The sequence below is a fragment of the Nerophis lumbriciformis genome, linkage group LG29, assembly GCF_033978685.3.
Source record: "Nerophis lumbriciformis linkage group LG29, RoL_Nlum_v2.1, whole genome shotgun sequence".
NCBI classification, from domain to species: Eukaryota; Metazoa; Chordata; class Actinopteri; order Syngnathiformes; family Syngnathidae; genus Nerophis; species Nerophis lumbriciformis.
In genome coordinates, this window is record NC_084576.2 from 30,169,382 (window position 1) to 30,188,070 (window position 18,689).

The following is an 18,689-nucleotide window of genomic DNA, read 5'->3' on the forward strand; positions in this document are numbered from 1 at the left end:
GGCAGCATTTTAGGGCAAAATACTTTTTGGAAAATAACTCCAAATCAAACTGGAAATAATCCACAAAGTCATCGGATCTTGTTCAAAACAAAAAATCTTATCAACCCCAATTAGGACTGGAAATAATCCGCAAAGTCATAGAAATTGAAATAGAATAACACAATAAAACATTTTGTTGAATTTATGCGATGGCTGCACTTGCAAAAACTTATGAAATCGGCAAATTTGTTCCAAATAAATAATCTTAATGACCCCAATTAGGACTGGAAATAATCCACAAAGTCATAGAAATTGAAGTAAAATAACACAATAGAACACTTTGTTGCATTCATGTAATGGCTGCACTTGCAAAAATTAATGAAAGCAGCAATCTTGTTTAAAATAAATAATCTCAACGACCCCAATTAGGACTGGAAATAATCCACAAAAGTCATAGAAATTGAAATAGAATAACACAATAAAACATTTTGTTGAATTCATGCGATGACTGCACTTGCAAGAATTAATGAAAGCAGCAATCTTGTTCAAAATAAATAATTTTAACGACCCCAATTAGGACTGGAAATAATCCACAAAGTCATAGAAATTGAAATAGAATAACACAATAAAACATTTTGTTGAATTCATGCGATGGCTGCACTTGAAAAAATTAATGAAAGCAGCAATCTTGTTCAAAACAAATAATCTCAACGACCCCAATTAGGACTGGAAATAATCCACAAAGTCATAGAAATTGAAATAGAATAACACAATAAAACATTTTGTTGAATTTATGCGATGGCTGCACTTGCAAAAACTTATGAAAACGGCAATTTTGTTCCAAATAAATAATCTTAATGACCCCAATTAGGACTGGAAATAATCCACAAAGTCATAGAAATTGATGCAAAATAACACAATAGAACACTTTGTTGCATTCATGCGATGGCTGCACTTGCAAAAATTAATGAAAGCAGCAATCTTGTTTAAAATAAATAATCTCAACGACCCCAATTAGGACTGGAATCAATCCACAAAAGTCATAGAAATTGAAATAGAATAACACAATAAAACATTTTGTTGAATTTATGCGATGGCTGCACTTGCAAAAATGTATGAAATCGGCAATTTTGTTCCAAATAAATAATCTTAATGACCCCAATTAGGACTGGAATTAATCCACAAAATCATAGAAATTGAAATAGAATAACACAATAAAACATTTTGTTGAATTCATGCGATGGCTGCACTTGCAAATATTAATGAAAGCAGCAATCTTGTTCAAAATAAATCATTTTAACGACCCCAATTAGGACTGGAAGTAATCCACAAAGTCATAGAAATTGCAGTAAAACAGCAGAATAGAACATTTTGTTTTTGCGAGAGTGGCCATCACATGTTCAATTAATGATGGCAGCATTTTAGGGAAAAATACTTTTTAGAAAATAACTCCAAATCAAACTGGAAATAATCCACAAAGTCATCGGATCTTGTTCAAAACAAAAAATCTTATCAACCCCAATTAGGACTGGAAATAATCCACAAAATCATAGAAATTGAAATAGAATAACACAATAAAACATTTTGTTGAATTTATGCGATGGCTGCACTTGCAAAAACTTATGAAATCGGCAATTTTGTTCCAAATAAATAACCTTAATGACCCCAATTAGGACTGGAAATAATCTACAAAGTCATAGAAATTTAAGTAAAATAACACAATAGAACACTTTGTTGCATTCATGCGATGGCTGCACTTGCAAAAATTAATGAAAGCAGCAATCTTGTTCAAAACAAATAATCTCAGCGACCCCAATTAGGACTGGAAATAATCCACAAAGTCATAGAAATTGAAATAGAATAACACAATAAAATATTTTGTTGAATTTATGCGATGGCTGCACTTGCAAAAATGTATGAAATCGGCAATTTTGTTTCAAATAAATAATCTTAATGACCCCAATTAGGACTGGAAATAATCCACAAAGTCATAGAAATTGAAATAGAATAACACAATAAAACATTTTGTTGAATTCATGCGATGGCTGCACTTGCAAGAATTAATGAAAGCAGCAATCTTGTTCAAAATAAATAATTTTAACGACCCCAATTAGGACTGGAAATAATCCACAAAGTCATAGAAATTGAAATAGAATAACACAATAAAACATTTTGTTGAATTTATGCGATGGCTGCACTTGCAAAAATTAATGAAAGCAGCAATCTTGTTTAAAATAAATAATCTCAACGACCCCAATTAGGAGTGGAAATAATCCACAAAAGTCATAGAAATTGAAATAGGATAACACAATAAAACATTTTGTTGAATTCATGCGATGGCTGCACTTGCAAGAATTAATGAAAGCAGCAATATTGTTCAAAATAAATAATTTTAACGACCCCAATTAGGACTGGAAATAATCCACAAAGTCATAGAAATTGAAATAGAATAACACAATAAAACATTTTGTTGAATTCATGCGATGGCTGCACTTGAAAAAATTAATGAAAGCAGCAATCTTGTTCAAAACAAATAATCTCAACGACCCCAATTAGGACTGGAAATAATCCACAAAGTCATAGAAATTGAAATAGAATAACACAATAAAACATTTTGTTGAATTTATGCGATGGCTGCAATTGCAAAAACTTATGAAATCGGCAATTTTGTTCCAAATAAATAATCTTAATGACCCCAAATAGGACTGGAAATAATCCACAAAGTCATAGAAATTGAAGTAAAATAACACAATAGAACACTTTGTTGCATTCATGCGATGGCTGCACTTGCAAAAATTAATGAAAGCAGCAATCTTGTTCAAAATAAATCATTTTAACGACCCCAATTAGGACTGGAAATAATCCACAAAAGTCATAGAAATTGAAATAGAATAACACAATAAAACATTTTGTTGAATTTATGAGATGGCTGCACTTGCAAAAACTTATGAAATCGGCAATTTTGTTCCAAATAAATAATCTTAATGACCCCAATTAGGACTGGAAATAATCCACAAAGTCATAGAAATTGAAGCAAAATAACACAATAGAACACTTTGTCGCATTCATGCGATGGCTGCACTTGCAAAAATTAATGAAAGCAGCAATCTTGTTTAAAATAAATAATCTCAACGACCCCAATTAGGACTGGAAATAATCCACAAAGTCATAGAATTTGCAGTAAAACAGCAGAATAGAACATTTTGTTTATACGAGAGCAGCCATCACATGTATTCAATTAATGATGGCAGCATTTTAGGGCAACATACTTTTTAGAAAATAACTCCAAATCAAACCTGGAAATAATCCACAAAGTCATCGGATATTGTTCAAAACAAATAATCTTAATGACCCCAATTAGGACTGGAAATAATCCACAAAGTCATAGAAATTGAAATTGAATAACACAATAAAACATTTTGTTGAATTTATGCGATGGCTGCACTTGCAAAAATTAATGAAAGCAGCAATTTTGTTCCAAATAAATGATCTTAACGACCCCAATTAGGACTGGAAATAATCCACAAAGTCATACAAATTGAAGTAAAATAACACAATAGAACACTTTGTTGCATTCATGCGATGGCTGCACTTGCAAATATTAATGAAAGCAGCAATCTTGTTTAAAATAAATAATCTCAACGACCCCAATTAGGACTGGAAATAATCCACAAAAGTCATAGAAATTGAAATAGAATAACACAATAAAACATTTTGTTGAATTCATGCGATGGCTGCACTTGCAAGAATTAATGAAAGCAGCAATCTTGTTCAAAATAAATCATTTTAACGACCCCAATTAGGACAGGAAATAATCCACAAAGTCATAGAAATTGAAATAGAATAACACAATAAAACATTTTGTTGAAATTATGCGATGGCTGCACTTGCAAAAACTTATGAAATCGGCAATTTTGTTCCAAATAAATAATCTTAATGACCCCAATTAGGAGTGGAAATAATCCACAAAGTCATAGAAATTGAAATAGAATAACACAATAAAACATTTTGTTGAATTCATGCGATGGCTGCACTTGAAAAAATTAATGAAAGCAGCAATCTTGTTCAAAACAAATAATCTCAACGACCCCAATTAGGACTGGAAATAATCCACAAAGTCATAGAAATTGAAATAGAATAACACAATAAAACATTTTGTTGAATTTATGCGATGGCTGCACTTGCAAAAATTTATGAAATCGGCAATTTTGTTCCAAATAAATAATCTTAATGACCCCAATTAGGACTGGAAATAATCCACAAAGTCATAGGAATTAAAGTAAAATAACACAATAGAGCACTTTGTTGCATTCATGCGATGGCTGCACTTGCAAAAATTAATGAAAGCAGCAATCTTGTTCAAAACAAATAATCTCAACGACCCCAATTAGGACTGGAAATAATCCACAAAATCATAGAAATTGAAATAGAATAACACAATGAAACATTTTTGTTGAATTTATGCGATGGCTGCACTTGCAAAAATGTATGAAAGCAGCAATCTTGTTCAAAATAAATCATTTTAACGACCCCAATTAGGACTGGAAATAATCCACAAAGTCATAGAAATCGTGGTAAAAAATTAAAAAAATCATGCAATGGCTGCTCTTACATGAATGAATGGCAGCAACAATCTTGTGCTCGATTAATAATGAAAAAGACTTCAAATAAGATAAACAAAATATGAAATAAATAGAAGTAAATGTTGAGGAGAGGAAAGGTTTAAAAGGGTGAAGTGTGAAAGACCAGTGTTTAATGCTGTTGATGTTTGAAGTGTGAAAGACCAGTGTTTAATGTTGTTGATGTTTGAAGTGTGAAAGACCAGTGTTTAATGCTGTTGATGTTTGAAGTGTGAAAGACCAGTGTTTAATGTTGTTGATGTTTGAAGTGTGAAAGACCAGTGTTTAATGCTGTTGATGTTTGAAGTGTGAAAGACCAGTGTTCAATGCTGTTGATGTTTGAAGTGTGAAAGACAAGTGTTTAATGTTGTTGATGTTTGAAGTGTGAAAGACCAGTGTTTAATGTTGTTGTTTGAAGTGTGAAAGACCAGTGTTTAATGTTGTTGATGTTTGAAGTGTGAAAGACCAGTGTTTAATGTTGTTGATGTTTGAAGTGTGAAAGACCAGTGTTTAATGTTGTTGATGTTTGAAGTGTGAAAGACCAGTGTTTAATGTTGTTGATGTTTGAAGTGTGAAAGACCAGTGTTTAATGCTGTTGATGTTTGAAGTGTGAAAGACCAGTGTTTAATGTTGTTGATGTTTGAAGTGTGAAAGACGAGTGTTTAATGTTGTTGATGTTTGAAGTGTGAAAGACCAGTGTTTAATGCTGTTGATGTTTGAAGTGTGAAAGACAAGTGTTTAATGTTGTTGATGTTTGAAGTGTGAAAGACCAGTGTTTAATGTTGTTGTTTGAAGTGTGAAAGACCAGTGTTTAATGTTGTTGATGTTTGAAGTGTGAAAGACCAGTGTTTAATGTTGTTGATGTTTGAAGTGTGAAAGACCAGTGTTTAATGTTGTTGATGTTTGAAGTGTGAAAGACCAGTGTTTAATGTTGTTGATGTTTGAAGTGTGAAAGACAAGTGTTTAATGCTGTTGATGTTTGAAGTGTGAAAGACAAGTGTTTAATGTTGTTGATGTTTGAAGTGTGAAAGACCAGTGTTTAATGTTGTTGATGTTTGAAGTGTGAAAGACCAGTGTTTAATGCTGTTGTTTGAAGTGTGAAAGACCAGTGTTTAATGTTGTTGATGTTTGAAGTGTGAAAGACCAGTGTTTAATGTTGTTGATGTTTCAAGTGTGAAAGACCAGTGTTTAATGTTGTTGATGTTTGAAGTGTGAAAGACCAGTGTTTAATGTTGTTGATGTTTGAAGTGTGAAAGACCAGTGTTTAATGTTGTTGATGTTTGAAGTGTGAAAGACCAGTGTTTAATGTTGTTGATGTTTGAAGTGTGAAAGACAAGTGTTTAATGCTGTTGATGTTTGAAGTGTGAAAGACAAGTGTTTAATGTTGTTGATGTTTGAAGTGTGAAAGACCAGTGTTTAATGTTGTTGATGTTTGAAGTGTGAAAGACCAGTGTTTAATGCTGTTGTTTGAAGTGTGAAAGACCAGTGTTTAATGTTGTTGATGTTTGAAGTGTGAAAGACCAGTGTTTAATGTTGTTGATGTTTCAAGTGTGAAAGACCAGTGTTTATTGTTGTTGATGTTTGAAGTGTGAAAGACCAGTGTTTAATGTTGTTGATGTTTGAAGTGTGAAAGACCAGTGTTTAATGTTGTTGATGTTTGAAGTGTGAAAGACCAGTGTTTAATGCTGTTGATGTTTGAAGTGTGAAAGACCAGTGTTTAATGTTGTTGATGTTTGAAGTGTGAAAGACCAGTGTTTAATGTTGTTGATGTTTGAAGTGTGAAAGACCAGTGTTTAATGTTGTTGATGTTTGAAGTGTGAACGACCAGTGTTTAATGCTGTTGATGTTTGAAGTGTGAAAGACCAGTGTTTAATGCTGTTGATGTTTGAAGTGTGAACGACCAGTGTTTAATGTTGTTGATGTTTGAAGTGTGAAAGACCAGTGTTTAATGCTGTTGATGTTTGAAGTGTGAAAGACCAGTGTTTAATGCTGTTGATGTTTGAAGTGTGAAAGACAAGTGTTTAATGCTGTTGATGTTTGAAGTGTGAAAGACCAGTGTTTAATGTTGTTGATGTTGGGTGTGTCAGGATGATCGAGGAGGGCAGCAAGCGAGGGAAGGCGGTGGTGGAGAAGAGGCAGCTCTTCATGGAGATGAGTGAGTCAACGCCGTCATACAGAAAGTATTCACAGCGCTTTCTCCCCATTTTGTTATGTTATAGCCTTCTTCCAAAATGGAATAAATTGTCCTCAAAATTCTACACACAATACCTCATAATGAGAATGTGAAAAGTTTTTTTTAAAATATTGCCATCTTCGGGTTAGCAGTCGATCTACCGTATATTTTTGACTGTAAGGCGCACTTAAAATTATTAAATTTTCTCAAAACTAATAATTCTGCTTGTGCTTACCGACCTCGAAGCTATTTTATTTTGTACATAGTGAAATGATAAGTGTGACCAGTAGTCAGTCACACATAAGAGATACGTGTAGACTGCAATATGACGCCAGTAAACAACAGCAAAAATACACGTATCTCTTATGTGTGACTGCCATCATATTGCAGTCTACACATATCTCTTGTGTGACTGCCATCATATTGGAGTCTACACATATCTCTTATGTATGACTGCCATCATATTGCAGTCTACACGTATCTCTTATGTGTGACTGCCATCATATTGCAGTCTACACGTATCACATACGTATGACTGCCATCATATTGCAGTCTACACGTATCTCTTATGTGTGACTGCCATCATATTGCAGTGTACACGTATCTCTTATGTGTGACTGCCATCATATTGCAGTCTACACGTATCACGTATGTGTGACTGCCATCATATTGCAGTCTACACGTATCTCTTATGTGTGACTGCCATCATATTGCAGTCTACACATATCTCTTATGTATGACTGCCATCATATTGGAGTCTACACGTATCTCTTATGTGTGACTGCCATCATATTGCAGTCTACACGTATCTCTTATGTGTGACTGCCATCATATTGGAGTCTACACGTATCTCTTATGTGTGACTGCCATTATATTGGAGTCTACACGTATCTCTTATGTGTGACTGCCATCATATTGCAGTCTACACGTACTGTATCTCTTATGTGTGACTGCCATCATATTGCAGTCTACACGTATCTCTTATGTGTGACTGCCATCTTATTGCAGTCTACACGTATCTCTTATGTGTGACTGCCATCATATGGCAGTCTACACGTATCTCTTATGTGTGACTGCCATCATATTGCAGTCTACACGTATCTCTTATGTGTGACTGCCATCTTATTGCAGTCTACACATATCTCTTATGTATGACTGCCATCATATTGGAGTCTACACGTATCTCTTATGTGTGACTGCCATCATATTGCAGTCTACACGTATCTCTTATGTGTGACTGCCATCATATTGGAGTCTACACGTATCTCTTATGTGTGACTGCCATTATATTGGAGTCTACACGTATCTCTTATGTGTGACTGCCATCATATTGCAGTCTACACGTACTGTATCTCTTATGTGTGACTGCCATCATATTGCAGTCTACACGTATCTCTTATGTGTGACTGCCATCTTATTGCAGTCTACACGTATCTCTTGTGTGACTGCCATCATATGGCAGTCTACACGTATCTCTTATGTGTGACTGCCATCATATTGCAGTCTACACGTATCTCTTATGTGTGACTGCCATCATATTGCAGTCTACACGTATCTCTTATGTGTGACTGCCATCATATTGGAGTCTACACGTATCTCTTATGTGTGACTGCCATCGTATTGCAGTCTACACGTATCGCTTATGTGTGACTGCCATCATATTGCAGTCTACACGTATCTTTTATGTGTGACTGCCATCATATTGCAGTCTACACGTATCTCTTATGTGTGACTGCCATCATATTGCAGTCTACACGTATCTCTTATGTGTGACTGCCATCTACTGGTCACACTTATCATTACACCATCTACCAAATAAAATTGCTCTGTCGGTAAGCAAAACCAGAATTATTCTGTTCCGAAAGGCGCACTGTCGAGTTTTTAGAAAAAATAATAATTTAAAGTGCGCATCATAGTCCGGAAAATAAGGTAAATTTGGAAAAAAATAATAATTTTAATGCGCCTTATTGTCAGGTTCGAACACCGAACTATCTATTAAACAAGACAAGAAGCAAGGAATCAAGTTAAAGTTAAAGTACCAATGATTGTCACACACACACTAGGTATGGCGAAATTATTCTCTGCATTTGACCCATCACACTTGTTCACCCCCTGGGAGGTGAGGGGAGCAGTGAGCAGCGGTAGCCGCGCCCAGGAATAATTTTGGGGGATTTATCCCCCAATTCCAACCCTTGATGCTGAGTGGTAATGGCTCCCATTTTTATAGTATAAGGCGGACACTCTAACCACTAGGCCACTGAACAGGCAGAGACAGAGGTCATTTTTTCCAATGAGGAGAAACGTTTGGAGCTGCACACTCAGTGATAACTATAGCAAGCGGCCTTTAAGCATAAGAGTCGTGTGAAAACTTTTATATAATTATTCTAACATTTCCCCCCGACCCCGAAAGGGACAAGCGGTAGAAAATGGATGGATGAATTCGAACATTTATAACCCGGTGCGCCTTTTGTGTGAAAATAGACCTGAATAGACCCGCTCATCAGCAGCGGAAAATACGGTATTCCATTTTAGAATAAGGCTGTAACATACCAAAATGTGGGAAATGCGAAGAACAGGTTGTACTCTCACTGTTTGCATGACCCATTCTTATAGCCTTTGGTATGACTCGGCCGGGGTTTGAACTCACAAACTGTCAATCTCAGGGCGGACGCTCTAACCACTAGGCCACTGAACAGGCAGAGACAGAGTTCATTTTTTCCAATGAGGAGAAACGTTTGGAGCTGCGCACTCAGTGATAACTATAGCAAACGGCCTTTAAGCTTAACTTGTGTTTCCAGGAGCTCAGAACTTTGACGTGATCAGACTGTCCACCTACAGGACCGCCTGCAAACTGCGCTTTGTGCATAAGCGATGCAACCGTAAGACAAAGAAACAAACGCCGCCTAGTAATGGTAGACCGAGGTCACGTAGTGGTCATTAATTGTGTGTGTCAGTGCACCTGGTGGACGTGTGGAACATGATCGAGGCCTTCCGGGACAACGGCCTCAACACGCTGGACCACGGCGCCGAGATCAACGTGTCGCGCCTGGAGACCATCCTGTCCTCCATCTACTACCAGCTCAACAAGCGGCTGCCCACCACCCACCAGATCAACGTGGAGCAGTCCATCGGCCTGCTGCTCAACTTCATGGTGGCCACCTACGACAGGTAAAATGTAGAATAATAATTTAGCTGCTGACATATGCAGTAACACATTTAATCATTCCCAGTTCTATTATTTTATCCTAACTAGTAACTATCTACTTGTTCCTTTTGTGTTGTAACGTGTTTCTATCTACACTTATTCTTCTGTCGTTTGATACGTGACATGAGTTAGGGCTAAACATACAAAAATTTGCTAAAATGCTAATGTGTTAGCATGCTAATGTTAGCATGCTAACATAAGATAAGTTAGCATACTTCCAAGATGACGTGAAGTATCAAAAACCATGATTTTTAGGTTGATACGGGGGGAAAAAATAAAGCTAGTATGAAATGTTAGCATGGCAATGTTAGCCTGCTAACATAGGATAAGTTAGCACATTTTAAGATGACGCCAAGTATAAAAATCCATGATATTTCGGATTAAAACAAATGAAAATAAAGAAAGAGCTAGTATAAAATGTTAGCATGCCAATGTTAGCATGCTAACATAGGATAAGTTAGCAAATTTTAAGATGACGTGAAGTATCAAAAACCATGATTTTTAGGTTGGTGCGAAAAAAGGAAAAAAGCTAGTATAAAATGTTAGCATGCCAATGTTAGCATGCTAACATAGGATAAATTAGCAAATTTTAAGATGACGCCAAGTATAAAAAATCCATGATTTTTAGGATCAAACAAATGAAAATGAAGGAAAAGCTAGTATAAAATGTTTGCATGCCAATGTTAGCATGCTAACACAGGATAAGTTAGCATGCTTTTAAGATGACGCCAAGTATAAAAATCCATGATATTTCGGATTAAAACAAATGAAAATAAAGAAAGAGCTAGTATAAAATGTTAGCATGCCAATGTTTGCTAACATTGGATAAGTTAGCAAATTTTAAGATGACGCCAAGTATAAAATTCCATGATATTTAGGATTAAACAAATGAAAATAAAGGAAAGCTAGCATAAAACGTTAGCATGCCAATGTTAGCATGCTGACATAGGGTAAGTTAGCATGCTTTTGAGATGACGCCTAGTATATAAAAATCCATGATTTTTAGGATTAAACAAATGAAAATAAAGGAAAAGCTAGCATAAAATGTTAGCATGCTAACATAGGATAAGTTAGCATACTTCTAAGATGACGTGAAGTATTAAAATCCATGATTTTTAGGATTGAAGAAATTTAAAATGAAGAAAAAGCTAGCATAAAACGTTAGCATGCCAATGTTAGCCTGCTAACATAGGATAAGTTAGCAAATTTTAAGATGACGCCAAGTATAAAATTCCATGATTTTTAGGATTAAAAGAAATGAAAATAAAGAAAGAGCTAATATAAAATGTTAGCATGCCAATGTTAGCATGCTAACATAGGATAAGTTAGCACATTTTAAGATGACGCCAAGTATAAAAATCCATGATTTTTAGGATCAAACAAATGAAAATGAAGGAAAAGCTAGTATAAAATGTTAGCATGCCAATGTTAGCATGCTAACACAGGATAAGTTAGCATGCTTTTAAGATGACGCCAAGTATAAAAATCCATGATATTTCGGATTAAAACAAATGAAAATAAAGAAAGAGCTAGTATAAAACGTTAGCATGCCAATGTTAGCATGCTAACATAGGATAAGTTAGCAAATTTTAAGATGACGCCAAGTATAAAAATTCCATGATATTTAGGATTAAACAAATGAAAATAAAGGAAAGCTAGCATAAAACGTTAGCATGCCAATGTTAGCATGCTGACATAGGGTAGGTTAGCATGCTTTTGAGATGATGCCTAGTATATAAAATTCCATGATTTTTAGGATTAAAAGAAATGAAAATAAAAAAAGAGCTAATATAAAATGTTAGCATGCCAATGTTAGCATGCTAACATAGGATAAGTTAGCACATTTTAAGATGACGCCAAGTATAAAAATCCATGATTTTTAGGATTAAACAAGTGAAAATAAAGGAAAAGCTAGCATAAAATGTTAGCATGCTAACATAGGATAAGTTAGCATACTTCTAAGATGACGTGAAGTATTAAAATCCATGATTTTTAGGATTGAAGAAATTAAAATGAAGAAAAAGCTAGCATAAAACGTTAGCATGCCAATGTTAGCTTGCTAACATAGGATAAGTTAGCAAATTTTAAGATGACGCCAAGTATAAAATTCCATGATATTTAGGGTTAAACAAATGAAAATAAAGGAAAGCTGGCATGAAACGTTAGCATGCCAATGTTAGCATGCCAATGTTAGCATGTTGACATAGGGTAAGTTAGCATGCTTTTGAGATGACCCCTAGTATATAAAAATCCATGATTTTTAGGATTAAACAAATGAAAATAAAGGAAAAGCTAGCATAAAATTTTCGCATGCTAACATAGGAGAAGTTAGCATACTTCTAAGATGACGTGAAGTATTAAAATCCATGATTTTTAGGATTGAAGAAATTAAAATGAAGAAAACGCTAGCATAAAACGTTAGCATGCCAATGTTAGCCTGCTAACATAGGATAAGTTAGCAAATTTTAAGATGACGCCAAGTATAACATTCCATGATATTTAGGGTTAAACAAATGAAAATAAAGGAAAGCTGGCATGAAACGTTAGCATGCCAATGTTAGCATGTTGACATAGGGTAAGTTAGCATGCTTTTGAGATGACGCCTAGTATATAAAAATCCATGATTTTTAGGATTAAACAAATGAAAGTAAAGGAATAGCTAGTATAAAATGTTAGCATGCTAACACAGAATAAGTTAGCATGCTTTTAAGATGACGCCAAGTATAAAAAAACATGATTTTTAGGTTGATGCGGAGAAAAGGAAAGAAAAAGCTAGTATAAAATGTTAGCATGGCAATGTTAGCATGATGACATAGGGTGAGTTAGCATGCTTCTGAGATGACGCCAAGTATTAAAAAAATCCATGGTTTTTAGGATTAAACAAATGAAAATAAAGAAAAAAGCTAGCATAAAATGTTAGCATGCTAACATAGGATAAGATAGCATACTTCTAAGAGGAAGTGAAGTATAAAAATCCATGCTTTTTAGGATTAAACAAATGAAAATGAAGAAAAAGCTAGTATAAAACATTAGCATGCCAATGTTAGCATGCTGACATAGGGTAAGTTAGCATGCTTTTGAGATGACGCCAAGTATAAAAAAGTAAAAAGCTAGTATAAAATGATAGCATGCTAACATAGGATAAATTAGCACATTTTAAGAGGACGCCAAGTATATAAAAATCCATAATTTTTAGGATTAAACAAATGAAAATAAAGAAAAAAGCTAGCATCAAATGTTAGCATGCTAACATAGGATAAGATAGCATACTTCTAAGAGGACGTGAAGTATAAAAATCCATGCTTTTTAGGATTAAACAAATGAAAATGAAGAAAAAGCTAGTATAAAACGTTAGCATGCCAATGTTAGCATGCGGACATAGGGTAAGTTAGCATGCTTTTGAGATGACGCAAGTATAAAAAAAGGAAAAAGATAGCATAAAATCTTAGCATGCTAACATAGGATAAGTTAGCATACTTCTAAGATGACGCGAAGTATCAAAAACCAGTGCTGCTGTGAAATAAGTACAATACCTACAGTATTAACACTTTTTAGGGCGCAACAAAAACCTAAACGACACACCATAAACTATACACTACTGCCCTCTAATGTCTTGCCCTTGCAACTGTCATTTTACTCCAAAAAAACGCTCAATTTTGACAAAATGTGCTAGCCTGATGCTAATTTACATTGGATTTGCCATAGATAGGCTGCTATTAGCATTAGCAATTTTTCATGGCGATTTCAACACCTCCAAATTTGTTAATTAAAACTACAACTAAGATGCACGTTACAATCAAACAACTAATGTGTAATAAGTACAATACCTACAGTATTAGCACTTTTTAGGGCGCAACAAAAACCTAAACGACACACCATAAACTATACACTACTGCCCTCTAATGTCTTGCCCTTGCAACTGTCATTTTACTTTTAAAAAACGCTAAATTTTGACAAAATGTGCTAGCCTGATGCTAATTTACATTGGATTTGCCATAGATAGGCTGCTATTAGCATTAGCGATATTACATGGCGATTTCAACACCTCCAAATTTGTTAATTAAAACTTCAACTAAGATGCACGTTACAATCAAACAACTAATGTGTAATAAGTACAATACCTACAGTATTAGCACTTTTTAGGGCGCAACAAAAACCTAAACGACACACCATAAACTATACACTACTGCCCTCTAATGTCTTGCCCTTGCAACTGTCATTTTACTCCAAAAAACGCTCAATTTTGACAAAATGTGCTAGCCTGATGCTAATTTACATTGGATTTGCCATAGATAGGCTGCTATTAGCATTAGCGATTTTTCATGGCGATTTCAACACCTCCAAATTTGTTAATTAAAACTACAACTAAGATGCACGTTACAATCAAACAACTAATGTGTAATAAGTACAATACCTACAGTATTAGCACTTTTTAGGGCGCAACAAAAACCTAAACGACACACCATAAACTATACACTACTGCCCTCTAATGTCTTGCCCTTGCAATTGTCATTTTACTCCAAAAAACGCTCAATTTTGACAAAATGTGCTTGCCTGATGCTAATTTACATTGGATTTTCCATAGATAGGCTGCTATTAGCATTAGCGATTTTACATGGCGATTTCAACACCTCCAAATTTGTTAATTAAAACTTCAACTAAGATGCACGTTACAATCAAACAGCTGCTGTGTAATAAGTACAATACTTACAGTACGAACACTTTTTAGGGCGCAACAAAAACCTAAACAACACACCATAAACTATACACTACTGCCCTCTAATGTCTTGCCCTTGCAACTGTCATTTTACTCCAAAAAACGCTCAATTTTGACAAAATGTGCTTGCCTGATGCTAATTTACATTGGATTTTCCATAGATAGGCTGCTATTAGCATTAGCGATTTTACATGGCGATTTCAACACCTCCAAATTTGTTAATTAAAACTACAACTAAGATGCACGTTACAATCAAACAACTAATGTGTAATAACTACAATACCTACAGTATTAACACTTTTTAGGGCGCAACAAAACCTAAACAACACACCATAAACTATACACTACTGCCCTCTAATGTCTTGCCCTTGCAACTGTCATTTTACTCCAAAAAACGCTCAATTTTGACAAAATGTGCTTGCCTGATGCTAATTTACATTGGATTTTCCATAGATAGGCTGCTATTAGCATTAGCGATTTTACATGGCGATTTCAACACCTCCAAATTTGTTAATTAAAACTTCAACTAAGATGCACGTTACAATCAAACAACTAATGTGTAATAAGTACAATACCTACAGTATTAGCACTTTTTAGGGCGCAACAAAAACCTAAACAACACACCATAAACTATACACTACTGCCCTCTAATGTCTTGCCCTTGCAACTGTCATTTTACTCCAAAAAACGCTCAATTTTGACAAAATGTGCTTGCCTGATGCTAATTTACATTGGATTTTCCATAGATAGGCTGCTATTAGCATTAGCGATTTTACATGGCGATTTCAACACCTCCGAATTTGTTAATTAAAACTACAACTAAGATGCACGTTACAATCAAACAACTAATGTGTAATAACTACAATACCTACAGTATTAACACTTTTTAGGGCGCAACAAAACCTAAACAACACACCATAAACTATACACTACTGCCCTCTAATGTCTTGCCCTTGCAACTGTCATTTTACTCCAAAAAACGCTAAATTTTGACAAAATGTGCTAGCCTGATGCTAATTTACATTGGATTTGCCATATATAGGCTGCTATTAGCATTAGCGATATTACATGGCGATTTCAACACCTCCAAATTTGTTAATTAAAACTTCAACTAAGATGCACGTTACAATCAAACAGCTGCTGTGTAATAAGTACAATACTTACAGTACGAACACTTTTTAGGGCGCAACAAAAACCTAAACGACACACCATAAACTATACACTACTGCCCTCTAATGTATTGCCCTTGCAACTGTCATTTTACTCCAAAAAAACGCTCAATTTTGACAAAATGTGCTAGCCTGATGCTAATTTACATTGGATTTGCCATAGATAGGCTGCTATTAGCATTAGCGATTTTTCATGGCGATTTCAACACCTCCAAATTTGTTAATTAAAACTACAACTAAGATGCACGTTACGATCAAACAACTAATGTGTAATAAGTACAATACCTACAGTATTAACACTTTTTAGGGCGCAACAAAAACCTAAACAACACACCATAAACTATACACTACTGCCCTCTAATGTCTTGCCCTTGCAACTGTCATTTTACTCCAAAAAAACGCTCAATTTTGACAAAATGTGCTAGCCTGATGCTAATTTACATTGGATTTGCCATAGACGGGCTGCTATTAGCATTAGCGATTTTACATGGCGATTTCAACACCTCCAAATTTGTGAATTAAAACTACAACTAAGATGCACGTTACAATCAAACAGCTGCTGTGTAATAAGTACAATACTTACAGTACGAACACTTTTTAGGGCGCAACAAAAACCTAAACGACACACCATAAACTATACACTACTGCCCTCTAATGTCTTGCCCTTGCAACTGTCATTTTACTCCAAAAAAACGCTCAATTTTGACAAAATGTGCTAGCCTGATGCTAATTTACATTGGATTTGCCATAGACGGGCTGCTATTAGCATTAGCGATTTTACATGGCGATTTCAACACCTCCAAATTTGTGAATTAAAACTACAACTAAGATGCACGTTACAATCAAACAGCTGCTGTGTAATAAGTACAATACTTACAGTACGAACACTTTTTAGGGCGCAACAAAAACCTAAACGACACACCATAAACTATACACTACTGCCCTCTAATGTCTTGCCCTTGCAACTGTCATTTTACTCCAAAAAACGCTCAATTTTGACAAAATGTGCTAGCCTGATGCTAATTTACATTGGATTTGCCATAGATTGGCTGCTATTAGCATTAGCGATTTTTCATGGCGATTTCAACACCTCCAAATTTGTTAATTAAAACTACAACTAAGATGCACGTTACAATCAAACAACTAATGTGTAATAAGTACAATACCTACAGTATTAGCACTTTTTAGGGCGCAACAAAAACCTAAACAACACACCATAAACTATACACTACTGCCCTCTAATGTCTTGCCCTGGCAACTGTCATTTTACTCCAAAAAACGCTCAATTTTGACAAAATGTGCTAGCCTGATGCTAATTTACATTGGATTTGCCATAGATAGGCTGCTATTAGCATTAGCGATTTTTCATGGCGATTTCAACACCTCCAAATTTGTGAATTAAAACTACAACTAAGATGCACGTTACAATCAAACAGCTGCTGTGTAATAAGTACAATACTTACAGTACGAACACTTTTTAGGGCGCAACAAAAACCTAAACGACACACCATAAACTATACACTACTGCCCTCTAATGTATTGCCCTTGCAACTGTCATTTTACTCCAAAAAAACGCTCAATTTTGACAAAATGTGCTAGCCTGATGCTAATTTACATTGGATTTGCCATAGATAGGCTGCTATTAGCATTAGCGATTTTTCATGGCGATTTCAACACCTCCAAATTTGTTAATTAAAACTACAACTAAGATGCACGTTACGATCAAACAACTAATGTGTAATAAGTACAATACCTACAGTATTAACACTTTTTAGGGCGCAACAAAAACCTAAACAACACACCATAAAATATACACTACTGCCCTCTAATGTTTTGCCCTTGCAACTGTCATTTTACTCCAAAAAAACGCTCAATTTTGACAAAATGTGCTAGCCTGATGCTAATTTACATTGGATTTGCCATAGACGGGCTGCTATTAGCATTAGCGATTTTACATGGCGATTTCAACACCTCCAAATTTGTGAATTAAAACTACAACTAAGATGCACGTTACAATCAAACAGCTGCTGTGTAATAAGTACAATACTTACAGTACGAACACTTTTTAGGGCGCAACAAAAACCTAAACGACACACCATAAACTATACACTACTGCCCTCTAATGTCTTGCCCTTGCAACTGTCATTTTACTCCAAAAAAACGCTCAATTTTGACAAAATGTGCTAGCCTGATGCTAATTTACATTGGATTTGCCATAGACGGGCTGCTATTAGCATTAGCGATTTTACATGGCGATTTCAACACCTCCAAATTTGTGAATTAAAACTACAACTAAGATGCACGTTACAATCAAACAGCTGCTGTGTAATAAGTACAATACTTACAGTACGAACACTTTTTAGGGCGCAACAAAAACCTAAACGACACACCATAAACTATACACTACTGCCCTCTAATGTCTTGCCCTTGCAACTGTCATTTTACTCCAAAAAACGCTCAATTTTGACAAAATGTGCTAGCCTGATGCTAATTTACATTGGATTTGCCATAGATTGGCTGCTATTAGCATTAGCGATTTTTCATGGCGATTTCAACACCTCCAAATTTGTTAATTAAAACTACAACTAAGATGCACGTTACAATCAAACAACTAATGTGTAATAAGTACAATACCTACAGTATTAGCACTTTTTAGGGCGCAACAAAAACCTAAACAACACACCATAAACTATACACTACTGCCCTCTAATGTCTTGCCCTTGCAACTGTCATTTTACTTTTAAAAAACGCTAAATTTTGACAAAATGTGCTAGCCTGATGCTAATTTACATTGGATTTGCCATAGATAGGCTGCTATTAGCATTAG

The 18,689-nt window shown here is 35.0% G+C and overlaps 1 protein-coding gene across 4 annotated transcripts in view; it reads left to right on the forward strand.

The window, feature by feature from the left end:
- The window catches only part of dtnbb (dystrobrevin, beta b), a 92,038-nt gene that overhangs the window by 8,746 nt on the left and 64,603 nt on the right, over positions 1 to 18,689 (forward strand). For all 4 annotated transcript variants that reach the window (XM_061924544.1, XM_061924547.1, XM_061924546.1 and 1 more), the window contains exons 3-5: positions 6,686 to 6,753; positions 9,570 to 9,650; positions 9,726 to 9,939. In XM_061924544.1, coding sequence (XP_061780528.1) covers positions 6,687 to 6,753; positions 9,570 to 9,650; positions 9,726 to 9,939 — 362 coding nt within the window. In that variant the 5' untranslated portion in view covers position 6,686. The remainder of the gene's footprint in view (positions 1 to 6,685; positions 6,754 to 9,569; positions 9,651 to 9,725; positions 9,940 to 18,689) is intronic.